Here is a 26,776-nt window from a genome sequence, read left to right on the forward strand (position 1 = left end):
CTAAATAAAGTGTACAGATTGAGGTCTAAATCTTAGACTGAGCATTCCAAAGCACAGAAAAGAATGCAACATGTGTATTTAATGTAAGCATTCATGAGTGTGAACCCTTCAAAGGTCTGTCTAGTCTAATCTAGTTTTAAATAACTGATCTTGAGAACAGCATGATACTGCTCTAGTTCTTTTATCATGATGTCAATACTTACTCCTGCCTCTCTTCACTGATCTTTCCTATGATCTGCTTCACATGGTTTTCAGTAACCTACAAAGAATTACGATCAGTTGGTCATGCTTATTACACAGGACAAGCAGGCACCAGAGGAAATATTTTTATTGATAAACATTGATTCACACAAAAAAACTTACTTTTATTTTCTTCTTTAAAATCATATTTTCTGTTTCCAATTGTATAGCTTCATGCTGGAAGAGAAGTTGTTTTAAATGCAATATACTTGGTTAAAAATATTTGTTAACTATTTTTCTCTATTTAACAAGATTATGTGAATGATATTATAATTTCAAGAGTACTCAATAGCACATTACTTAAAAACAGATGAAGAAACAAAGCATAAAATGAAGGACAATTAATGAGAAGGAAAGATCCTGGTCCTCCCGGTAAAAAACTAGGAGAGGAGGAAATTGATGTTTCAAAATATCAGAAAATTTTAGGGAAATTCCAGAAGTGAAGGGTTCTTCACTTTTCAGAACTAAGGATAGAATTTGTTAAGGGGGCTGGAAAAATATAAAAATACAAATATCAATAAATCACATATATATCAGCAATAACTGATTATAAACTGTAAGGGGAATTTTTTAAATTATCAGTTATAATAGTAATACATCCCATAAACTCATAAGAACAAACATAATTATCTTTCACCAAGTTATAAAAATACATTAAGTAAGTATAAAATAATACCAGATAGGAGTATTAATATTGTAAAGCTGTCACTTTCTCCCAAATGCATTTATAAATTCAAAATACCAAAAGTATTATTATTAGAACTTCAAAAATTAGTCAATAGTGTTAATGAAAGTATTCAGGATAATTGTGAACAAAATAATGATGGGCAGAGGATATAAAGACTTGATCTTTCAGATATTACATATGTTGAAAAGTATTAGCAATTTTAGTAGTTAGGCTGCATGGGGTATCATTAAGAACCAAGCCTGAGTTTCAATATTAAGTCTACTGCTTGCTAACTGTGACCTCAATCAAGTTACTTAGCATATTAGTGCTTCATTTCTGTACTTCAAAAAGAGGATTAATAATAGCAGCTACCTGTTAGGGTTGCTGCAAATTAAATGAAATTATATTTTTTAAATGTTCATAAAAGTGTCTGATACATTGTAAATCCTCAATACATTCAGCTCTTTTTTTTTTTTTTTTTTCCTGGTTGGAAATAGTCTATTTGAAATCTAGAACCAGATACCAATTACATAATAGAATAACAATGGCAATTCTATTGTATTTTCCAGTATTTGAATTAAGCAGCCAAATATAAATAAGAAGTAGTTAAAGTAATATAAATTAGTGATATGGAACCTTCATAGGGAGTTTTCTATTTCTTAGACTTGTTTTATCTAAGGAGGTTTTAATTATGAAAGAATAGTTTACATTGTTCTGACATTATATCATGCTTCAATATTTAAATTTAGAACCCATTACTGTTTTAAAATGCAATTATAAATTGATGCTTGTCCTGAGGACATTTATTTTCTGAAAGAAATAAAGGAGATCACACCCTAAACAAAAAACGCGAAGAAAATCTGCAGGGAGGGGCCAAGATGGCCGACTAGAAGCAGCTGCTGTCAGCAGCTCCCACAGAGAAGAATGAAAATGGCAAGTGAATCCTACACCTTCAACTGAAGTATCCAGGTTCTCTCACTGGGACTGACTAGGGGGTTGGCACGACCCACAGAGAGCAAGAAAAAGCAGGGTGAAGAGATGGCCCACCTGGGAGCTGCAAGGGGACCTTCCGCTCCCAGCCAAGGGAGGCAGTGAGTGATTGTGTTACCCTGCCCAGGAAACCATGCTTTTTCCACAGATCTGTGCAAACTGCAGATCTGAAGATCCCCTCGTGAGCCCACACCATCAGGGTCTTGGGTCCCAAGCAGGGGTTTACAGACAGAATGTCTGCTGGCTCTGAAGAGTCTAGTCAGTCTGCACAAGGGGGACTCCCCCAAGCGCAGTGCACCTGCTCCACTAAGGGGCAGTCAGAGTGCTTCGTTAAGCACTCCTGACTGGGTGAGACCTCCCAACAGGGATCGCCAGACACCTTATACAAAAGCGTTTCTGTTGTAAACAGGTTGGTGCTCCTCTGGGAAGGAGTCGGCAGCAATCTTTGCTGTTCTGCAGCCTCCATTTCTGACACCTCCACGTGCTAGAAGGACCAAGGTGAATAGAGTCCGAAGTGGACCCCCAGCAAACTGCAGCAGCCCTATGGAAGAGGGACCTGTTAAAAAAGCAAACAAACAGAAAGCAACAACAACAAAAACATCAACAAATGAGACCTCACCAAAACCCCATCCAAAGGTCAGCACTCTCAAAGATCAAAGATAGATAAGTGCATGAAGATGAGAAAGAATTAATGCAAAATAACTGAAAACTCAAAAAACCAGAGTGCCTCTTCTCCTCCAAATGATCTCAACACCTCTCCAGCAAGGGCATAGAACTGGGCTGAGGCTGAGATGGATGAACTGACAGAATTAGACTTCAGAAGGTGGGTAATAACGAACTTCACTGAGCTAAAGGAGTATGTTCTAATCCAGTGCAGAGAAACTGAGAACCATGATAAAACATGATAGGAGCTGTTATCCAGAATAATCAGTTTAGAGAAATATAAATGACCTGATGGAGTCGAAAAACACAACTCAAGAACTTCACAATGCAACCACCAGTATCAATAGCCAAATAGACCAAGTGGAGGAAATAATCTCAGAGCTTGAAGAGTATCTTGCTGAAAAAAGGCAGACAAGATTAAAGAAAAAAGAATGAAAGGAATAAAAAAAGCCACTGAGAATTATGGGATTATGTAAAAATATTGAAACTACCACTGAGTGGGGTACTTGAAAGAGATGGGGAGAATGAAACCAAGTTTGAAAACATACTTCAGTATTTCATCCAGGAGAGCTTCCCCAACCTAGCAAGACAGGCCAACATTCAAATACAGGAAATCCAGAGAACTGCAGTCAAATACTCCATGAGAAGATTAACCCCAATATACATAATCATCAGATTCTCCAAGGTTGAAATGAAGGAAAAAATTGTTAAGGGTAGCCAGAGAGAAAGCCCAGGTCACCTAGAAAGGGAAATCCATCAGACTAACAGCATGCCTCCCAGTGGAAACCTTACAAGCCAGAAGAGATTGGGGGTCAATACCTAACATTCTTAAGGAAAATAATTTGCAACCCAGAATTTCATAACCAACCAAACTAAGCTTCATAAGCAAAGGATAAATAAAATCCTTTTCAGACAAGAAAATGCTGAGGGAATTTGTCGCCACTAGGCCTGCCTTGCAAGAGCTCCTGAAGGAAGCACTAATCATGGAAAGGAAAAACCATTACCAGCCACTACAAAAACACACAGACCAATGACACTATGAAGGAACTACATTAGCAGGTGTGCAAAATAACCAGCTAGCATCATGATGACAGGATCAAATTCACATATAACAATATTAACCTTATATGTAAATGGGCTAAATGCCCCAATTAAAAGATACAGAATGGCAAGCTAGATAGAGTCAAGACCCATCAGTGTGCTGTATTCAATAGACGCATATCACATGCAAAGACACACATAGGCTCAAAATAAACGAGTGGAGGATAACTTACCAAGCTAATGGAAATCATAAAAAGCAGGGGTTGCAATCCTACTTTCTGACAAAACACACTTTAAACCAACAAAGATAAAAAAAATACAAAGAATGGCATTACATAATGGTAAAGGGTTCAACTGAACAAGAAGAACTAACTATCCTAAATATATATGCACCCAATATAGGAGCACCCAGATTCATAAAACAAGTTCTTAGAGACCTGCAAAGTCTCTAATAATAGTGGGAGACTTTAACACCCCACTGTCAATATTAAACAGATCATAGAGACAGAAAATTAACAAAGATATTCACGACTTGAAATAGCTCAGATCAAGTGGACCTGATAGATATGTACAGAGCTCTGCATCCCAAAACAACAGAATATGCATTCTTCTCAGTACCACATGGCACTTACTCTAAAATCAATCACATAATTGGAAGTAAAACACTCCTCAGCAATAACAAACAGTCTCCCAGACCACATGCAATCAAATTAGAACTCAAGATTAAGAAACTCACTCAAAACCACACAACTACATGGAAATTGATCAACCTGCTCCTGAATGACTCCTGAGTAAATAATAAAATTAAGGCAGAAATCAAGAAGCTCTTTGAAACTAATAAGAACAGACAACATACCAGAATCTCTGGGATGCAGCTGAAGCAGTGTTAGAGGGAAATTTATAGCACTAAATGCCCACATCAGAAAGCTAGAAAGATCTCAAATCAATATATAACATCACAACTAAAAGAACTAGAGAACCAAGTGCAAACAAACCCCAAAGCAAGGAGAAGACAGGAAATAATCAAGATCATGGCAGAACTGAAGGAAATAGAGACACAAAAAAACCTTCAAAAAATCAGTGAATCTAGGAGATGGTTTTTTGAAAAAAAATTAATAAAATAAATAGACCACTAGCTAGATTAATAAAGAAGAAAAGAGAGAAGAATCAAATAGACAAAATAAAAAATGATAAAGGGAATATCACCACTGACCCCACAGAAATACAAACAACCATCAAAGAATGCTAAAACACCTCTATGCAAATAAACTAGAAAATCTAGAATAAATGGATAAATTTCTGGACACATGCACCCTCCCAAGACTGAACCAGGAAGAAGTTGAATCCCTGAATAGACCAATAATGAGTTCTGAAATTGAAGCAGTAATAAATAGTCCACAAATTAAAAAAAAAAGCCCAGGACCAAATGGATTTACAGCTGAATTCTACCAGAGGTACAAACAGGAACTGGCACCATTTCTTCTGAAACGCTTCCAAACATTTGAAAAGGAGGGACTCCTTAACTCATTTTATGAGGCCCGCATCATCCTGGTACCAAAACCTGGAAAAGATACAACAAAAAAGGAAAACTTCAGGCCAATACCTCTGATGAACATTGATGCAAAAATCGTCAATAAAATACTGGCAAACCGAATCCAGCAGCACATCTAAAAGCTTATTCACCACAATCAAGTTGGCTTCACCCCCAAGATGCAAGACTGGTTTGACATACACAAATCGGTAAAATTTATCACATAAACAGAACTAAAGACAAAAACCACATGATTATCTGAATAGACACAGAAAAGGCCTTCTATAAAATTCAACATCCCTGCATGTTTAAAACTCTCAAAAAAACTAGGTATTGATGAACACATCTCAAAATAGTAAGAGCCATTTATGACAAACCCACATCCAATATTATACTGACTGGGCAAAAGCTGGAAGCATTCCTCTTTAAAACTGGCATGCACAAGATAAGAATGCCCTTGCTCACCACTCCTATTCAACATAATATTGGGAGTTCTAGCCAGGGCAATCAGGCAAGAGAAAGAAATGAAGGGTATTGAAATAGGAAGAGAGGAAGTCGAATTGTCTCTGTTTGCATATGACATGATTCTACATCTAGAAAATCCCATCATCTCAGCCCCAAAGCTTCTTAAGCTGATAAGCAACTTCAGCAAAGTCTCAGGATACAAACTCAATATGCAAAAATTGCAAGCATTCCTGTAAACCAACAACAGACAAACAGAGAGCCCAATTATGAATGAACTCCCATTCACAATTGCCATAAAGAGAACAAAATATCTAGGAATATAGCCAACAAGAGAGGTGAAATACCTCTTCAAGGAAAACTACAAACCACTACTCAAGGAAATCAGAGAGGACACAAATAAATGGAAAAACATTCCATGCTCCTGGATAGGAAGAATCAATATCATGAAAATGGCAATACTTCCCAAAGTAGCTTATACATTCAATGCTATTCCCATTAAACTACCATTGACATTCTCCACATTACTAGAAAAAAAACTATTTTAAATTTCATATGGAAACAAAAAAGATCCCCTATAGCCAACACAACACTAAGCCAAAAGAAGAAAGCTGGAGGCATCATGCTGCCTGACTTCAAACTATACTACAAGGCTACAGTGACCTAAACAGCATGGTACTGGTACAAAAAACAGACATATAGACAAATGGAACAGAATAGAGAACTCAGAAATAAGACTGCACGCCTACAACCATCTGATCTTTGACAAGCCTGACAAAAACAAGCAATGGGGAAAGGATTCCCTATTTAATAAATGTTGCTGGGATAACTGGCTAGCCATATGCAGAAAAATGAAACTGGACCCCTCCCTTACACCTTATACAAAAAATAACTCAAAATAGGTTAAATACTTAAATGTAAAACCCAAAACTATAAAACCCTAGAAGAAAATCTAAGCAATACCATTCAGGATATAGGCATAGGCAAAGATTTCATGATGAAAACATGAAAAGCAATTGTAACAAAAGCAAACATTGACAATGGGATCTAATTAAACTAAAGAGTTCTGCACAGCAAAAGAAACTATCATCAGAGCAAACAGACAACACACAGAATGGGGGAAAATTTCTGCAATCTATTTATCTGGCAAATGTCTAATGTTCACAATCTACAAGGAACTTGAACAAATTTACAAGAAAAAACAAACAACCCCATTTAAAAATGGGCAAAGGACATGAACAGACACTTCTCAAAAGAAGACATACATGTGGCCAACAAGCATATGAAAGAAAGCTCAACATCACTGGTCATCAGAGAAATGCAAATCAAAACCACAATGAGATACCATCTCACACCAGTCAGAATGGCAATTATTAAAAAGTCAAGATACAACAGATGCTGGCAAAGTTGTGGAGAAATAGGAATGCTTTTACACTGTTGGTAGGAATGTAAATTAATTCAACCATTGTGGAAGACAGTGTGGCAATTCCTCAAAGATTTAGAACTCAAAATACCATTTGACCCAGCAAACCCAAATCCCTTTTGTATATACCCAAAGGAATATAAATCATTCTATTATAAAGATACATGCACATATATGTCCATTGCAGAACTATTCACAATAGCAAAGACATGGAATGAACCCAAATGCCCATCAACGATAGGCTAGATTTTTAAAATGTGGTATATATACACCATGGAATACTATGCAGCCATAAAAAGGAATGAGAGCATGTCCTTTGCAGGGGCATGGATGGAACTGGAAGCCATTATCCTCAGCTAACTAATGCAGGAACAGAAAACCAAACACCACGTGTTCTCACTTATAAGTGGGAGCTGAACAATGAGAATATATGGACACAGGAAAGGGAACAACACACACTGGGGGCTGTCAGGAGGGTGAAGGGAGGTAAAACATCAGGAAAAATAGCTAATGCACGTTGGGTTTAATCCCTAGGTGATAGGATGATAGGTGCAGCAAATCACCATCACATACATTTACCTGTGTAACAAACCTCCACATCCTGCACATGTACCCTGGAACTTAAAATAGAAATAAAATAAAATAAAATAAATAAATGTAAAAACTTAGCCTGTTAAAATAAGGCTAGAATCAGTACAATTATTTCATCCAGTAATATTTCATTCTTACAACAGTAAACCATAGCGTTTCCTCTATATTTAAATAATTTTCTTCTAAAACAGGGGTCAAAAAACTAATCCAGTCTGCACCTGTTTCTGTAAATAAAGTTTTATTGGCACACAGCCATGTCCCCCCTCCAAAAAAAAAAGAAAAAGAAAAAGAAAAAAGAACATCCGAACATATGATTGTAAAGGAGAAAGAGATAATTTTTTCATAAAAAAGGTTGGACCACCAACACCTTTCTATATGCTCTATAATTCTGCTAAAGAGACTAAAAGTAGTGCTGGAAAAATATATTTAACTATAGAACCACAATAAAAAAAATCATGTATTTCTTATATACTCTACAACTGGAGGTTACATTGAGTTATATTCTGCACAATTTAAAATTCTGTTTTTAAATTTTTTAACTTTTATGGATTTAGGGGTATGAGTGCAGTTGTATTACATGGATATATGTGTAATGGTGGGCTTTAGTGTACCACCACCCAAATAGTGTACGGTGTACCCAGTAGGTAGTATTTCATCCCTCATCCCCCTTCCACACTCCCACATTCTGGAGTCTTCAATGGCTATTATTCCACTCTGTATGTCCATGTTACTCAAAAAATTAGGTTTTGGCTATTAACAGAAATCTATAGAATTTTTTATCACTTTCCTTTTTTCTCATTTTGATAGATCTTTTAATTATTATAATTATTTGCTACAAACATTTTGAAATAAAAAGTATATTTGGGCCAAATTTTATGATTTTTTTACCCTATTACCAAATCACATTACTTCATGTGTTTGCCAAGGTCTTCAAGCAAAAGAATAATGTAAATACTTAAATAAATAAGTTGCGTACCTCTATGCTTTTAATCCTATTCTCAGTGATATCTGAAATTCCAGTATGAACCAAAGTTGTTTTAATTTCTTTTTCCAGAGCTTGTATCTCATCCCACTTACTGAGTATTTCACACCTCTTCTTTTCAACCTTCTCGGTAAGAGTAAGTTGGTTTTCATCAATTATGTGTTTCTCAGATGATTCTGGAAATATTTTTTAAAACAAAGTATTACCATGTTTAATATCTCAGTTATTATTAATAGCATTATGTATTATTAACAATATTATGTATGCTATAGTATATATAACTATAAAATATAATTCAAACTCGAAGCATGTCAATAAAAATAATCTGACCCAAGAATGAGGGTATTCCTCCTTTAATTCATTCCTCTAATCAATACATATTTGTTGAACACATTTTTGTGCAGACACTGGGCTAGGTAGAAAGGTTCAATGGTGAATTAGCCCTTTCCAGAGTGTGCGATTTAGCGGTGCAGACCAACAAGAAACAACAAGAAAGTGACAGTGGCAGAGCAGAAGGTGCAATGGTAAGACAAAGCAAGAACATCAGACACAGCAGGAGGCAGGCTCAGGGATGACTTTGCCAGAGAAGTGTGGCTAGGTTGAGATACAAAGGATAAAGAGAAGTTAGACAAGCAGAAGGGTTTTGGACGGGAGCAGAAGACAGAATTTAGACATTGAGGGACAATCCTAGGAGGGAAACGCGGGGCAGATCTGAGAAGATTTGTGACCTATGTTAAGAAATCGGTCAAAGATGTTGAGGGCTTTTAATATGGGCAGAGACACAATCAGACAATGATCACTGTCTCCAGTGAAATTGTGTCCTGAAAGTGGAACAGACAGCACAAGACTAGAATCAGAAAGACCTGTTGGGAAGCTATGGCAATCATTCACACAGGTTGATCGGGTCAGGGTATGTATTAGTCTGTTTCACGCTGCTGATAAAGACATACCTGAGACTGGGCAATTTACAAACACAAGAGATTTAATTGGACTTACAGTTCCACGTGGCTGGGGAAGCCTCACAATCATGGCAGAAGGCAAGGAGGAGGAAGTTCCATCTTACATGGATGGCAGCAGCCAAAGAGAGAATGAGAAATACGCAAAAGGGGAAACCGCTGATAAAACCATCAGATCTGGTGAAACTTATTCACTACCATGAGAATAGTATGGGGGAAACTGTCCTCATGATTCAATTGTCTCCCACCAGGTCCCTCCCACAACACATAGGAATTATGGGGGCTACAATTCAAGATGAGACTTGGGTGGGGACACAGAGCCAAACCATATCAGAATAGTACTCCCAACATGAAGAGAAGTGAACAACAACAACAACAAAAAAACGATTTAGGAAATAGAAAAAGAAAATAGACCTTAGTAATTGACTAGATCTGGCAATGTAGAGAAGGCAATGTCAAAAATAAGCCCTAGGTTTTAGCTCAGTTGTAGCTAGAAAGAAAACAATGAGTTCAATGAAGCATGGAGGTAAGAAAGAACTTGGTTTCAATCCCACCTTGGCCACTTATTTCAAGCTGTGTTGGAAGAGGTTGAGTGGTAGGAGAGTGAAAGTTGCCTGACACATGTCCTATGGCTTTCATCTCCATGTGTTTGGTGATACCATCCATTGAAATAGCCAGGGGGATGCCAATTTAGAGAAGGAGATGATGAGTTTAATCTCGGACATGTTGAAATACCTATGGGACACTCAAGAGGCCACGTCTAATAGGCACTTGGATATACAGATCTCAAGCAAAAAAGAAGGGTTTTTAGCAGGTAAAATAGATTTGGAATTTAAAAAAATGTTAACTCTTCCAAAGAGATGCTGGACTCCAAAGAATATCAACATTTAAGGAGTACAGAAAGGAAATGGAGACATCAAGTGATCCACTGCTAAGGCCAATTTGTCATCAATCAGCACAGTTATATACTAATTAGAGGGGTGGTGGGACTTAATTTTTGGAGGAAAAAACAATTACTACTTTTCGATGGGAACAAAAGAGTTAGAAATATTAATAACCCTTCCTGGTAGATAGTAAACAAGGTGGAAGCAACAGCCATCATTCAACTTTGCCAAATTTGGAAGAGGAGAAACTTTGACATTAAATTTTGAAATTCGGGGAAATTAAGTAGACACATGATGAGCTAGCTGAGGGGATAGAAATGGTCATAGTTAAGCTTCTACACAAACTGAAAGAAACTACAAAATAAAGTATTTGTTCTCCACCTTAACCTAAGCTGAAGGTTTCAGCCCAAAACCATCAGCTGAGTTCAAAGAGGCAAAAAGGAGTGTCAAGCCCAGGGAATGACCTCCACCTCACCCTTTTCTACCCTCAAGACATAACTATAGGGAAAGACTGAGGTATGAAAATGGGGACATTCCACAGCAAATGTGTATGATTGGAGGAGCAGGCTCCTGAGATAGAAAGCTTTGGGAAAATAATAAAGCAGGAAGAACCATGGGCACCAGGTTTGTTCCATCGCAATGAAAGAGTGATGGGAACAGTGGGCTAGGATCAAACACGAAGAAAGATTACTAGAGTTCTGGAAAGTTAGCCACTGCATCTTATTTTTATTAATCTTTGCCATTTTTTTATTAGTGGCTAGCAGTAAAGCCCTTAAGTTTCTGCTTTTTTGTTTTTTTGTTTTGTTTTTAAATCGTGGGCCTGTTTTAAGAGAAAGCAAGGAAACAGAAAACACCAAGCATGGGTCCTATTTCACATCTGTGAGAGGAACTCTACAAAGAACGAACAACGTGGTGGAAGAAGGAGGGAAGCAGGTGACCTCTGAGCCCTGAGAAGGGATGGAAGGAGAAGCAGAGTCAGCCTGGGACAGAGAACAGGTGGGACAAGGGGATGCAAATCAGGCGACAAGAAACCTGTGCAAGATCCAGCAGTGTTAACAGCACCCGTGCTGCTCATAGGTAGAAAAGAGGAAACAGGCAGCAGGGGGAAAAAGGCGGTAAAAGCACTCTGGCAAGGATCTTCGAGGCCAAGCTCTACTAAGAATTCAAAACAGGATAGTCCTGTGAGCATATCCTACCAGACGCTGAGAAAAAATATCTAAAAACAGAGTATGAGTGAGTGTTTAACAAACTCGGAGGGAAAATGGCATTTCATTTAAAGTTGGAAAACAGTCAAGGTTAATGAGCAAGATACTTAAACTTATTTTTATCATATAATTGCATTCTAAATTGTATACATTCAAAATAATTTTAATATCTACTTTGTAAAATGTTAATATCTATTTCATAAAATATTCATAAAATGCAATTAATTCCTCATGAAATGCGTATTTTTCCTCACAAGTAATAATAAAAAGATGAAGAACAAACAGGCAGTCACCACCACGTGCCAGGCCCTGTGATCTTGGGTGATGTGGGTGAATACGTTGAATTCTCGCAACAAAACTCAGAGGGAGCATCAGCATCTTCCAAGTTGACAGACAGGCAGCCACACTGCAGCAGCTGAAATAATGAAGGTCACAGCAAAGCACCCATAAGGAAGGACATCACACAGACACCTGCCTGATCGTTCCTTTGCAGACTGCAGCAATGCCAGCTCCATCTCCAGTTCACTTCTGAGTCTACAATGTGAGGATAAACAATAGGGAAATATTAGATCCCCATTATATCTTTTTTCTTTTGTCTGGGTTACACCACAAGTCTCTTACAGTTGAGAAATTAAAATAGATCTGCTTACTTTTAACACAACAGATACTCTGAAGATATTTATTAAATGACAGCCTAAATCAGTCAAGTTAAACAAAATAATACTTTCTTACCAAGATTGCATAAGCCTTTAAAGAGTTAGTTAATTTAAAATAAATGATTTCCTGTAGAATTTATTGGTATTTTTTGTTAATGCAATTGCTAAGAAGGAAGAAGGCAAAAAAAATTTTTAAAAAATAATTTAAAAAAACGTAGCATTTTACACTCAGAGGCAAACAACATGTTAAGGGCTATGGAAAGACTTTCCTGATGCTGAAATACACTGCATCTTTCCTGTGTATTATTATTCTGTGCAACAGATACGATTTACAAATTTCACTATGTTTAAATTAAAAATAAAATACAAGAGGCCGGGCGTGGTGGCTCATGCCTGTAATCCCAGCACTTTGGGAGGCAGAGGCGGGCGGATCACGAGGTCAGGAAATGGAGACCATCCTGGCTAACACGGTGAAACCCCATCTCCACTGAAAATACAAAAAATTAGCTGGGTGTGGTGGTGGGTGCCTGTAGTCCCAGCTACTTGGGAGGCTGAGGCAGGAGAATGGCATGAACCCGGGAGGCAGAGGTTGCAGTGAGCCGAGATCATGCCACTGCACTCCAGCCTGGGAGACAGAGCCAGACTCCATCTTTAAAAAAGCAAAAAAAAACAAAAAACAAAAAAAACAAAGTAAATAAATAAGTAAATAATTCAAGAAACTTTAAAAAACAGAAAAAAACCTCCTTGTTTCCTCTGCTTGGTTCAGAGTAACCTACATCAACTATCTTATGTTTTATAGATTTAAAGAGAAAACAAAAAGGAGTCTAACAGGTATTACATATTTTGAGGACAACACCGTGATTTGATTTAAAACATCCACATGCAAATAATTTAAAGCCAAATGTCTGCAAAGGGCCTAACAGTTTAAGAGTTTTACACATATTAGTTCTTTTCATCACAGATTAAGAGAGAAATAGGGTGGTTATTATGACCCTCAATTTTAAGAAACTGGAGCCAGGCGTGGTGACTCATGCCTGTAATCCCAGCACTTTGAATGGCCAAAGCAGGTGGATCACTTGAACCTAGGAGTTGGAGACCAGCTTGGGCAACATGGTGAAACCCCAGCTGTACTTAAAAATAATACAAAAATTAGTCAGGTGTGGTGCCTGTGGTCCCAGCTACTTGGGAGGCTGAAGTAGGAGGATCTCTTGCACCTGAGAGGTTGAAGCTGCAGTGAGCCATGATCATGCCACTACACTCCAGCCTGGGCAACAGAGCAAGACCCTGTCTCAAAGAAAAAAAATTTAAGAAACTGGGGATTCAATGGATTAATAATAATGATGAAAGTCTTTTCAATATATATAGTACGAAAGTTTTATTTCCAGAAAATTTTTACATATTATAGTTTTAAATATTACTTAGGTTTTTGTTCTATTGCTTTGTTTTTCTTCTTCAGGGACTTTAATTATACGTGAATTGGACATTATTTGCTTATGCTCTATTTCATCTACTTTTTCTGACTTTTGATTTCTGTATCTCATTTACATTCTTTTAAATATTTTTCTACTTTTTCCCAATGCCTCTTATTATGTTTTCATTCAAAACTATTCTTCCTTGGGCATTTCAGAATTTAGTCTTGACCTATGATATAATTTTGACTTTTTCAACTATTTTTTCCTCGGTTTTTATCTTGTTTTATTTCTTCTTTATTGTTGTTGATTTCTCTCCTCAGTTTTTAAATTTATGACTCAAGATTGTTTTCGTGTCCTGAAATGCTCTTTGGGAACATGTAATTTAGCTTGGAGTGCTGTGCTACAGTTTTCTTCTTGTTCAACTTTACTATTATTATTCCTTGGTAAGGCAGGGACTTTCATCAGGTAAATCATTTGGATTCTCATTTTCTGTTCTTTTCTCATAGTAGTTTGTATAGACAAAGATTGTTTACACCTCTGCATTTTTGCGGGCTGGACTAGTGATTTGGAGTAGTATGTGAGATTGCTAATTCAAATGGATACTTTTCCATCAGTGTAGCAATTTATACTATTTTATTATTGATTTATTGTTTTTTTGGTGTTGTTTTGATTTCCTTCTATAGTCCTGGATACCTTGCTTGTTTAGAGGGGAAAAGGACAGTATGTGGAAGGGTTGTGTGCACCCTGATTTTCCTCTTTTTATAGGTTTCTAAATTTTCCTTTCTTGCTCCCTATTGCCTTCACTGGACATTTCTAAAGGATGCTGCTCCCTTTCCCTTAATCCCCTGCTCACATGTATTATTACCATTTCAAAGTTGTTTTCTCACTTCTACCCTCTCCCAAGTAACCCCACCCCACCCTACCCCACCACACCCCCACCACCACACCCCTGCCATCATAGTCAATGCTGCCATCAGCCCAGCAGGACAGTTGTGTGTCTTTCTCACTTATGTGGATTCTCTCTCTGGAAGTGGTTTTGGAACCATTTTAGGCCTCCATCTATCTCCACTGTTCTCTCTTCCATGAACTTTTCCCAAAACCTCACTTGCTCTCACAAACAAAGCTTTGCAGCAGGAACATGGCAACTGGTTCACTGCACTGAATGTTTTCTTTCCTATTTTCAGTCATTTTTAAACTTTGGATGCATTTGCAATGAATTCAGTTTTTTGTTGTTGTTGTTGTTGTTTTCATTTTTTGTTTTTTTGTTTTTTTGTTTTTTTTTTTGCCTTGGCATTCACTTTGAACAGAAGTTTAATTTTCTCACTCCAGAAGCAGGGCTCAGTCACCATTGCTTGACACACTTTCTCGTGCTTCTCCTCCTCCCAGTGCCTCAAAATGGTCAGTTCAGATATCTGCCTTAAACAACCACCTCCCAGGGATCACCCACTATGAGACAGCTAAATACAACCTACTTTCCTCAACCCACTGAACCCCGCACCCTGTATGGGCCATGAGAATATGCTGCAGTGACCCAGAAAGCACTCTCCATCACAGTGTGACCCCACAGAACTCGTGCCTTCTTGCCCTAAACCCACTGATCAGAATTCCCCATGGAAAACCTGCTTGGGTCCCGCTCTGGACCCAAACAAAAGACTTGGTTCATCGGTCCTCACTCTTTCTCTTGCTCCCCTACCTGCTGGTGGAGCGAGTGTGTTTCAGGCAGCTCCCCACTTCCTACCACCCCTGAGAGGTATGCTGCCTTCTTTTCTCTGGGATCTGTAAGTAACAAATCTGCTATTTAATGTGCTTTGTTCTGTGGCCTTCTCTGTGCCTCACCTGATGGACACACTTGAATGTCACCCTTTACCAGCCAGGGCTCCCCTAGAGACTGGCTATCTTGGTAGGAATAAACTAGATACACACCAGACAACAACCACGAGGGCTTCTGCCAGTATAGTCAGGTTTCTTGTGAGAGGAATATCTGGTCACAGGTCAGACACTTGGACATTAAGCCTGAAGGCCAGGATGAAGACACATCCCATGAAGGGTACCCTGAGAATATCCTCCACCAGCCCCCAAAGCTCCATCAGCGGAGGGCTAGAGTTCATAGCCACCCTTGTGAGAGAGACCTTAAGACCAAATTGGAGGCCAGGTGTGGTAGCTCATGCCTGTAATCCCAGCACTTTGGGAGGCCGAGATGGGTGGATCACTTGAGGTCAGGAGTTCAAGACCAGACTGGCCAACACAGTGAAACCCTGTCTCTACTAAAAATACAAAAATTAGCAGGGCGTGGTGGTACACACCTGTAATCCCAGCTACTCAGGAGGCTTGAACCCGGGAGATGGAAGTTGCAATGAACTGAGATCACCCCACTGCACTCCAGCCTGGGTGACAGAGCAAGTCTCCATTAAAAAAAAAAAAAAAGAACAAATTGGAGCAACAAATACAACAGTTCTCTGTCTTCTGGTTACACTAGAAGCCAAATTTTGTTTTTTGGTTTTGTTTCTTGTTTCGTGCTCTTGAAGATATTTTGAATGTTGCAGATTTCCTTTAATCTTTTTTCAAATCATACAAAGAGTATGCCCTATCCAATTGTTATTCGACCCCGGAAAATGATACAGACAGGTTATATTAGAAGAGCTTTGTAAGTTAAAAAACAATAGGGGCATTCATATAAGGTGTCTTAGATCTGCAGCCCTCTCGCCTATCAGTCAGTCTTCAGGGGACCACCAGAAAAGACAGGCAATTCCTTCAGAAACCTGCCCAAACTCCCCCCATGGACACACCATACTTAGCAGAATGTCTTAGTCACATAGGTGATGGTCTGTAGAAATAGCCAGATGACAGGCATGATATTAGCAAAAGTAGCATGTTTTCAGCAACGCAGAAATCAATGTAACCGTAGGCTTGTCACATCGGTTTCAGACCTTGTTACGGAAGAATCTAAACATAGATCAGATCCGTCCCTCATGCCTCACCTATCATTCTGCTCCAGGGCTGCTTTTGTGGCTGTCACGAGCATCCTCAGCTCTTCCCTGGCGAGATCCATGTCCGCCGTCTTCACCGGCCTCTGCCCCAGCGCCTTGAGTTGAGCCAGAAGAGCCTAGGCAGGACCAGGTGCATGAGGTGGGACAAGCACACAGGGAGTGCGGGAGGACTCCCTTTCTTATTTGTCATTAATGCGTTTTCAAGGTGCCCTGGGTTAACATATACGTTCTAGTTAAAATAGGTAAATTGGGAGGATTTAAGGGAGGGAGGGCCGTTGGGGGAGGGATGGCCCATCAGTGAAGTTCCCGGTAAAATACCTTTTTCAGTATGTTACAAGTTTATTTTTCTAAGACATGGAAAGATGGCAGGGAATTTCCCTGTTGGCCCGTGTGGGGGGCAGGGCATACTGGATAAAGTCCTGGAGGCACATTGTCAGTGGCCCCGCAATCGTTTCCTCTACGTGAATGAGAAGCCATGTGAATGTGCTTGCCATCCGCAGATGTAAAGCAGTGCTGTGCTCAAATGGGGAGCAACAGAGATCTCTGCTTCTTAGGGGATGGGTTGCCAGGGTTACAGACACCGAAAGAGGCATCCAGGGCCCTGCTGGCCTGGGAATTTTTTCATGCTCACATTTGACCGAGACAGGGACGTATGCCACTTATGACTCAATCTCCAAACGTAAGGAACAAGGTAAATTCCCCACTGGAGGCTTTGCTCATTCTTGTGAAGACAAAGGCTGCTTCTGTGTTATGAAAAGGCTCAGCACAAAGAAAATGGTACTCACATCTTATTTTACATGAAGAAGCAAACTAGAACTGATCTCCTTGCAATGCTGTGATCGTTTGCTCATGTATAAAAGAAGCAACTATCTTTCCTAATTTATGAAGTAAAATTAATCTTTAAAGTGTATTGAATTCAAAATACCAAAGTTATCTTAGCTATCTTAGCTACAGTGTTAGATTTTCTTAGGTTTTATAAGTGATAGAGTTATTCCTGCAGTATATTTTCTTATTTGACCAATCACATGTTTAACCCGACCCTGGAAGGGAACACCTGGAACGCTGTCACCCGTTAAACAAAGAGATCATGGGGTTTGAGTCAGCTTACAGCACACCAGCCATCACAATGCATTCTCAGTGATTTCGCCAGGATAATGGCTGGACAGTGGTTTTTGGAAATTACTGGCAGAGAACCATTTATATTCCCAATTTATACATAGATAGTTATGTCGCTTGTTTGGGAGTATAAATAATGCTATGCCAATCAAAAGGAAAGTTCTTTATCAATAACGTTATTAAGGCAGTATAAAACTCATCTATAACAAAGAACATATCAGCTATTCTAAATTATGGGGCACACATGGGGCTTCTTGGATTCAGAAAGGTTTCCACTGCTCATGAAATATGAAGCTATGGATAAGCAGGCTCTATTCAGGCTCTTTGTGATCGATCGTCACCTCGTACTGTGCTGCAGGCTGGGACTCCAGGAGCGTTGCCATGTAGAGTTCATATTCATCCTGTACAGAAACAAACAAAGGTCCACTGGCCATGTATGAGGAGGCCACAGTGCAGGTGTTTCACGTGTATAAATAATATGGAAGTCAAGAATGTTCATTTAGATCATTTCAGAAAAATATAAAATGTTCCCACAATGCATTAAACGGTATACATGCTCACATTGATAAAATCACACCATCTTTGAAGCATATTTGAGCATTAAGTATTGATTACCTCAGAATATCATAAAATACCATACAATAAAATATAAAATATTGAGGCAATCTCTGCCTCCCGGTTCAAGCGATTCTCCTGCCTCAGCCTCTGAGTAGCTGGGATTATAGGCATGTGCCACCATGCCCAGCTAATTTTTGTATTTTTAGAAGAGATGGGGTTTCACCATGTTGGCCAGGCTGGTCTTGAGCTCCTGACCTAAAGTGATCTGCCTGCATCAGCCTCTCAAAGTGCTAGGATTACAGGCATGAGCCACAGCACCCAAAAATCACTTTCATCATGAAATTGCAACAAGCCTATAATTCCATAAGGATTCAAATAACATTACACATGTAAAGTTAAATTATTAATTTATTAGAATTATAATTAAGTTATATAAAATTTATAAAAGGTTATGCATAATTAGGAAGCTTTAGTGGGAAAATATGGGTTTGAGGAATGAGTTAACTGGGTGTTGATTCCACATGGCCCCTTACAATTTACGTGCCTGCAGGCAGATGACCTCGAGTCTCTGGGAGTGATGGTCCCTGTCTGTAGAAGGGGGCCTGTGATACCTAGCAGAATCTCAGTGCGGCTTGAGATCATTCACGTACACAGAACCTCATGCAAGCTTCTCAACTGTTATGCTGAAGATGTATGTTTCTTACCTTAACTTTTTTCAAGAGATCACCAAATATCAAAGAACTGTTACAAATATCTTCAAAGACTTTTCCAAAGACGTGCAGTCTGTTGAACTGCTGGGGGCTGCACGTGCAAATTTTCTGCAGCTCCTGGAGGAAAAACAGAGTCAGCCCATTTCAGGGTGGCTTCATCTTTCTTCCAGAACCGAATTTCTCAGGAGTCAGTGAGGACACAGCTGCCATCACCCTGGCGAGTGGGCGGGGCGGCACAGGGGGCCAGTCTCGGGGGTTCTGATCCCTCCCACCAGTTGCTGAGCTTCTTTGTTTCCCTGGTCACCCAAGATGCGGGATTTTTTTTTAAAAAATCTTTTCTTCTTTATTGACTCCCTTGCTCCCCGTGCTCAAGCATTCACTCTCCGCCTCCACAGTCCCCAAAGGCCCTTTCTCTCTTCCAACCCCAAGGCCTGGCTGCTTCCTGGGGACCTGCTATTTTCTTCTCTTTCGTGCATCGTCCCCATTTGGAGGTGATGCCTCCAGTCAGCTGTTCTCCTTTGAGTCGGCAGCCCACTGTAGATCTTCCCCTCACACCAGCACTTTCTGTACACATGTCTTGCCTGGGCATACCTCAGGGCATGACAGTGCCCGTCAGCTCTCCCTCTGCCCTCACGGTTCTTCCACCGTCAGCCAGGCAAGCCCTCTCTCAGACCCCTCTGCTGACCTACGAACATCTGATTTACTGTTGCAGCCACATGGCCTCCAATGCGTCCTCTATGGGCCTCCCCCAGCTGACCAGTTCCCAGAAGGCGCCCTCCTTCATTTCACCCAAACTGTCCCCATTGAAGGTGCTCATGCTCTCGGCACCTGGTACAGTGCTGCATCCTGCCTGGACGTATCCGGGAAGCCTCAGAGGACGAGCCTCTCAGCTCACCGTCGTGGCTGTCCCTGACCCAGAGCACTGCGCCCAGAGGCTGCACCAAGAGCACTGCACCGAGAACACTGCACCGAGAGCACTGCACAGAGAGCACTGCGCCCAGAGGCTGCACCAAGAGCACTGCACCGAGAACACTGCACAGAGAGCACTGCACCGCGAGGTCTGCACCGAGAACAGTGCCCCAAGAGCTATGCCCCGGAGCTCTGCCCCGAGAGGTTTGCCCCAGAGCTGTGCCCTGAGAGCTCTTCCCTGAGACCACCGCAGGGCCGCCCTCCTCACCTGCTGCAGCTTTCTCTCGTGGCCCGCGGCCGCCTTGCTCCCAGTGAAGTCATTCTTCAGGAGATCTTGCTTGGCGAGCACTTCCTTCTGGAAACGCAGGAACATCCTGTACCTGTCTGCGCTGGTGGCTCCGGCCAGGTAGGAGCTGACATAGTGGTGCCGGTCCCTGGTGCCTCTGGACCCGGCCTCCTGGTAGCACAGCACCTTCAAGTCGGGCAGCCGGAGTTCTTCCCTCCTGCGCCATCCGGGAGGGCCCCGTCCAGGAGCGCCTCCTTTCTTTTCTTCCTTCCCCTCCCTGACAGCCTCCACTGGAAGGAAATCCTCGTCTGAAGTGTGGGAAAGAGAGGCCTGGGGGTTCAGGTACCTGAACAGCGGGGCGTCCTGGGCCTCACTGGGGACCAGCGCCGTGTGGATGGTGAAGTGGGCCAGGGCCTCCTTCATGCTCGCCACCTTCCCTGCGGGCGGCTCTCCCACCTCAGAGGCGCGCTCCCCCTTGGGCCGGTGGGCATTGGGCCAGTGCTGTAAGATCGTCTCCGGAGGCCGGTAGAGCTTGTTGGGGTTCAGGTGTCCAGAGATGTAGAGGTAGACGTCGTCCCGGTGGTCTTTCTGAAGCCGGTTCAGAAGTTTCTTCAGATTACACAGGATCTTCACGCCTGGCGTCTCGCAGTGCTTCCACTTCAGGTACACTGGTCAGAAAAGAAAAGGAGGCTCTTAGGGATCGCTCTTAGTTCCACAGTAAGTCAGCTGGTGCACTGGCTGAGAGGCGTAGCCCCTGCCCAAAAGAGGGTCTACAGAGAAACAGACGAACAGAGTACATGGCCCAGCCCTTAAAAGTCAAAGACATCCGTGCCCGGTCCACTGTGCTGCTGCAGGTGAGAGGCGCCCAGGCCCCCAGGATGTGCAAGTCAACCCGAAAGCTCAGGACCCTCAAAGCCAATAAGAAAAAGACAGAATATCTTGATTTGGCAGAGTATTTCTTACAATATTAGCAAAGGCTCTGAAAGAAAAGTGTACAATCTTAATTATAATTCTTAATGATGATGCTTAAAGATGTCTTCTTTAACGTATTTCACATGCCGGGGAATTCAGAAAGGGTTTGGGGGGTATTCTCACTTAATGCTAAACTGTCTCAGCAGTCCCTGACTAAACCCCTCAATGACCAATGGCACACACACCTCTTCCTGCAGCATCCCCACAGAGCCAACCCCCAGGGCTTTTGAACCGCAGTTGCCTCCTCTGCAACATCAGAGTCATCATCTCAATCAAAATTGTTGATTGACACCCAGATGGAACCACTTTTGGCAAAGAGGCACATGGCCTGGAAGAGACACTTCATAAATTCTACCCATTTTTGCTGCAGGTCTATAGTACAGGTAACATGTTACTGAACACTTCACATAGAACAAGAGCAGCCCAGATTTGCCCCCTTCATTTGCTGTTTTCTAACCTAAGAAGGAGAGTTTCTTTCTGGGACACTGTGTACTGTGATGGCCAAAGGGCAGCAGGCCCATCCATACCCTCCTCAGAGAAACTTTCTCTGTCCATTGAGAAGCAAACCATCCTTCCCTGAGTCAACCAAGGCGGCTGAATACTGGAGCCAATATTTTCAGCAGAGGGATGCTAGAGAATCGCCGCTGTTGATCAGCTTAGTCCTTCAGAGCAACCACTTAAGAAATGATTAACAGAACAAATTCTCCAAGGCAACAATCATTGTAATTCGTCAAAGGCATGAACACTTAAAGCTCTAAAAGGCACCTTGTACCAACTCTATGGAAGATGGAAGAAGGAGGCGACTTCATTGCTGTTGTGTTATCCTTTGTTTATTTTATTTCCAAGAAGGATTTGAAGCCATCAGCAAGTCAATCAACACAATCATTTTCCCACTTCAAATGCTTTTTGTTTTGATTGTAGTAAGAGCTGCTCCAGACAGAAGTTTCCACTTCTGTCTGCCACGTTCTTGTAATATATGCCATGAATCCCCATCGTGGCAATAAATATTTTAATCATTTTCCCATCTGAAAACATTGTGTGTGTGTGTGTGTGTGTGTGTGTGTGTGTGTGTGTGTATCCTGCCTCTCTGCCTGAGAGAGAAAACAAACAAACAAAAAAGAAAGTTTTAAGAATTTATTGGAAATTATGACTCTTTTACAAAGATTTGAAAACAAATTTGCTGTCAGTAAAACCAAACCAAGTTTTGAATGTGTACCGAATAGGAACATGTAGTAATAGGTCTTAGGCTACATTTGGGTTAATACATATTGCCAAAATTTAGTATTAAACATTTTTAAACAGAGGTTTTTTATTTGTTTGTTTCTTTGGAAATGTATCCATCCCCCCACCCCCCCCACTCCACCAACCCCAGAATAGGACAATAGGCCTTTAATGTCAAAATTATTACAATTCAGGCTGGGTGCAGTGACTCACGCCTGTAATCTCAGCACTTTGGGAGGCCGAGGCGGGTGGATCACTTGCGATCAGGAGTTCGAGACCAGTCTGGCCAACCTGGCGAAACCTTGTCTCTACAAAAAATACAGAAATTAGACAGGCATGGTGGCGGGTACCTGTAATTACAGATACTCAGAGGCTGAGGCACCAAAATCGCTTGAACCTGGGAGGTGGAGGTTGCAGTGAGTCGAGATAGCACCATTGCACTCCAGCCTGGACGACAGAGTGAGACTGCCTCAAAAAAAAAAAAAATTTTTTTAATCACTGTCCCATGTTGTCAGATCTCTGGGAAACTGAGAATCCCATGGAAATTCTCCTTGGTCTCATTCTAGAACATTCATATTCCCTCTGCGTTTCTGCCCTCTGCCTTCTCTGCTCCTACCCTAAAGTCAGTGCACATCCTAAGAAATGTACTTCTGGAAAGACTTCCAAGAACAGAGCAGCAGGCCCAGACCCACAGGCTCTCTGCTGGAGGAGAGCGGGAGCCTCAGGACAGGCCTGGCCAGTGGGGGTCTGTCCTCGAGTCCTGGGCTCCCCTCACAGAACTCGTTGCAGAACTCACAAAGAGCGTCCATCACTCCCCTGTGTCCATCCTACCAGCCGGAGAATCTTTTCAGACTCCACCGAGATTGCAATCTGGCCTTTCCTGAACCCACGGATAAACATCTGTTGCCCCACGCTGCACTGTGTGCTTCAGGGGTGGGATGAATGTGAGCCCCCAGGAACCTGGAAATCCCACAGGGAGTGAGATGCAGACCCAGGGCCAGAGGGGACCTGAGCCCAAGGGAGAAGCACATGCCTCACATGGACTCTGTCTCAGGGTGAAATGTGGAAGCAGAATGATGGGACCCAGAGCTGGCCACCCTGACGCCAGGTCAGGGAAAGGGGACTTTACCAGCTTAATTCAGGTGATGGGCCTTAAAATAAAGTGATTAGTCTGGATGGTCAGGGCTCTAATCTAATCACGTGAGCCCCTAAAAGCAGAGAAGTTTCTCTGGCAAGAGTCAGAAGGGAGAGGTGGAAGAAAGGGGGTCAGGGAAGTTGCAAGGAAAGGAAGCTTCCAGACTCGCTGGATCCCAGGTGGAAGCCACAGGCCAGACAGAAGGCGACTTCCTAGGGCCAGGGCCCCTGCTGACAACCCACAATTCCCCCACCACAAGCGACAGGGTCATGCCAACAAGTCCACTGGGCCTAGAAGGGGTTCTTCCCCAGATCCCCTAGAAAGCAGCAAAACTGACCTTACCCTCGAGTCCAGCCTGGTGACAGCCTGAAGCTCTTTGTATACAAAGAAGAGAAAAAGACAACTCCCCAAGGACTGAAAGACCCCTTTTTAAAATGACTCCCACTGTCTATTCCACAGCCGGTGTGCGGCATGCTGATTCAATCCCCACAACAGCCCAGGAGGTAGGCGCCGTCCCATCCTCCTTTACAGGAGGGGAAACTGAGGTTCAGGTGGTCAGATGGTCAGCTGCCTCCAAGACCACGCTCTCAACCTGCCCACTCACCTGTACATGAAGAGCACTAAATGCATTCCGACATCACACAATAAAATTTCTTTTAAATCATTTTCTTGTTGAGACTGCTTTGCTCAGTCTAACAAGTTTTCTCTCTGCCCAAATTTCGTCTGAATCAGTCGGTAGTCCTGTTTCAGTCCCAGCCCATGGCGGGTGGTGGGAAAAAGCGAAGGCTTCGAAGTCAAAAGACCTGGGCTTACCTCCCCACAGACTCCCATGCGTAAAATCACATTAATAGCACCAGCCTTCAGGGCCACGGAGACAAAATAAAGGACTTCTGACTTGATGAATGTGGACGCGCTGAGCTTTGTGGTCATTTATAGGAGCGCGGAAAGGCAGCATGCCAGGGAATGCTCTGAAGTGCGGCTTTTTAAAATCACGCTCTGAACAGCCTGCAACCTGCCGCTTCGTCCCTCCTCCTCCTCCTCCTCCTCCTCCTCCTCCTCCTCTTCAGGCTTCCAGAGACTCCAACACACGGCGCGTCCGTCCGCGCAGGTCCACACTCGCTGGCTCCCACGCCCACATGGCGCGCACCCCCCACCTCTGTGCTTTGCGCGCTGGTTTCAGATTCTCTGAGGAGGCAGCACAACCCCAATCCAGTCCTCAGCCCTAGTGACCCTGGAGCCGGCGTGCAGCCACCAGAAAAAGATTTTCACATTTCAAATCAGTCTTCAGAAGCCCATCCCTCCACAATTGAACATCAAGCAAATCTCACAAGCCAGCAAGAGCCGCTCCAGGCCACTTACATTCAGGCTCCCGCTCCTCCGCCATCGCTTCCTTCCCTCCAGCTGCCTGGGCTGGGCTGTCGCCGTGGAAACCACAAACATTCTAAGCCCTCCTTGGCTTCCTTTACTGCTGAGCAACCAGGCACAGCCCCTGCTGCGGAACCTCCCCCCAACTCCTCCCCTCTTCTGTGCCTTCTGGAACAGAGAGTATTGGTGATTGCTTGCTTGTTTTACTTTTTTTTTTTTTTTTGGTTAATAATTTTTTTTAATTTTAATACAGTCGGTGCTCTTTGTCTGGGTTCCACATCCACAGATTCAACCAAGCACAGATTTAAAATATTTGGAAAAAAGTTTTAAATTAAAAATAACAATACAGCAATAAAAATACAAATAAAACTATAGTATAACAATTACTTAGATAGCATTTACGTTGTCTTAAGTATTACAAGTAATCTAGAGATGATGTAAGGCATATGGAAGGATGCATATAGGTTATATGGAAATACTACATCATTTTATATAAGGGACTATAGCATCTTTGGGTCTGAGCATCCGTGGTGGTCCTGGAACCAGTCCCATCCCCCATACAATACTGTAAATAAAACATTTGTTTTTAAAGGTACATCAGCATTATGAAATAAGTGAAACACTTTCCGTGATCTGAAAAATATCAAAGTATCCTCGCATTCCCTAATTCCTTTCCAAAGCCCAGGGGGCAAAAGGTAACTGGTCTTCAGGCATCTGCTATAGAAATGTGCAGGTTGGACAGTGCGTAACCCACCCAACTGCACCTGGAGATCCAGCACAGAGTAGGTGCCAGTCATGAAGTGATCATTTAGTCACTTTTTATTATTATCTATATATTTTCTAGTGGGGAATTGAGATCCTGTGGGGTAATTTGCCCAAGGTCAGTTAGCAGACAGTGGAATTTACAGATGTGTAAGTGCACACCTGTATGACTGCAAAGTCCATCCTCTCTCCTCAGGCGATCCCATGTGCCAAGGGAGGGAAAAGCTAAAACCTCTATCTTTGAAAACTGTAATTCTGTTTATATGTCTTGCAGCCAGAAAGAGAGTACTGGAAGGGCGATTCTACTGGTTCTTAGAAGTAACTTTGACGCCAACCCTCACTACTTACAGCTCTGAAATGAGAAAGACGGTGATGTAGGCGTTACTGGTTGTGAGGATGGAATTACACGGTACTGTGAATGAGGGGGGCACACAGTGTTTTTTGTTTCTTTGTTTCTGTTGATGCTGCCTATTAGTTCAAACTGCACCATTTTGTAATCCCAGCCCCATTTTGCAGACCCTGGTCAAAGTGAAATATTCCACGGGGGTCGGACCACGAGAAATGTCCTGCCCAACCACCTGACTTTCTTATTATCCCCTGCCCGGCAAAGCCCCAGCTGAAGGAACATCCTCATCATATCCTCTGCTGGGCAAAGAGCCAAGGAACATTCTATCACATGCCCCCAAAACAGGAACATTCTATCACATCCCCCCAAAAACAGGGCCAAACCACCTTGTCATGGAACATCTTATCAACATCTTCTGGGAAGCAGGCCATACCCCCTAGTCCCCTCCCGCCCAGGCCTATAATTGCCCCAGCCTATAAGCGGCGGTCAGCACTGGCATTAACCTGGTCCCCCGTCTCTGCAGGTCTTAGGCTGGACATAGAACCCGAATCGCTGGAGAGCTGCCAATTATCTCTCTTTAACCCTTGCCTTCCCTTCCAAACATAACACTGGACAGATACTTGAAACATGAACATTCTGGAAACCAAGAAGCTGCCAGGACCCTCACCTGCTCAGGTGGCTTCATCACCAGGTGCATTGGAATTCC

The 26,776-nt window shown here is 42.0% G+C and overlaps 1 protein-coding gene across 3 annotated transcripts in view; it reads right to left on the reverse strand.

Annotated features, from left to right (window-relative positions):
* The window catches only part of C5H6orf118 (chromosome 5 C6orf118 homolog), a 49,736-nt gene extending 24,423 nt beyond the window's left edge, over positions 1-25,313 (reverse strand). Inside the window, exons 1-10 of one of the 3 annotated variants that reach the window (XR_010112548.1) lie at positions 24,957-25,313; positions 20,252-20,937; positions 19,069-19,191; positions 18,148-18,207; positions 16,682-16,806; positions 12,111-12,169; positions 8,686-8,766; positions 7,597-7,637; positions 364-5,162; positions 204-259 (exon numbers count right to left, since the gene is read on the reverse strand). Coding sequence is in view for 2 of the 3 variants with exons in the window: in XM_034963221.3 (XP_034819112.3) it covers positions 204-259; positions 364-417; positions 8,585-8,766; positions 12,111-12,169; positions 16,682-16,806; positions 18,148-18,207; positions 19,069-19,191; positions 20,252-20,937; positions 24,957-24,981 (1,370 nt within the window). In the remaining variant the exon portion in view is untranslated. Of the gene's footprint in view, positions 1-203; positions 260-363; positions 5,163-7,596; positions 7,638-8,584; positions 8,767-12,110; positions 12,170-16,681; positions 16,807-18,147; positions 18,208-19,068; positions 19,192-20,251; positions 20,938-24,956 lie in introns of all 3 variants that reach the window. The other 2 variants (XM_034963221.3, XM_008973631.4) reach the window with 2 other exon arrangements.
* Positions 25,314-26,776: the final 1,463 nt, after the last annotated feature.

This window comes from Pan paniscus, chromosome 5 (genome assembly GCF_029289425.2).
Source record: "Pan paniscus chromosome 5, NHGRI_mPanPan1-v2.0_pri, whole genome shotgun sequence".
NCBI lineage: Eukaryota > Metazoa > Chordata > Mammalia > Primates > Hominidae > Pan > Pan paniscus.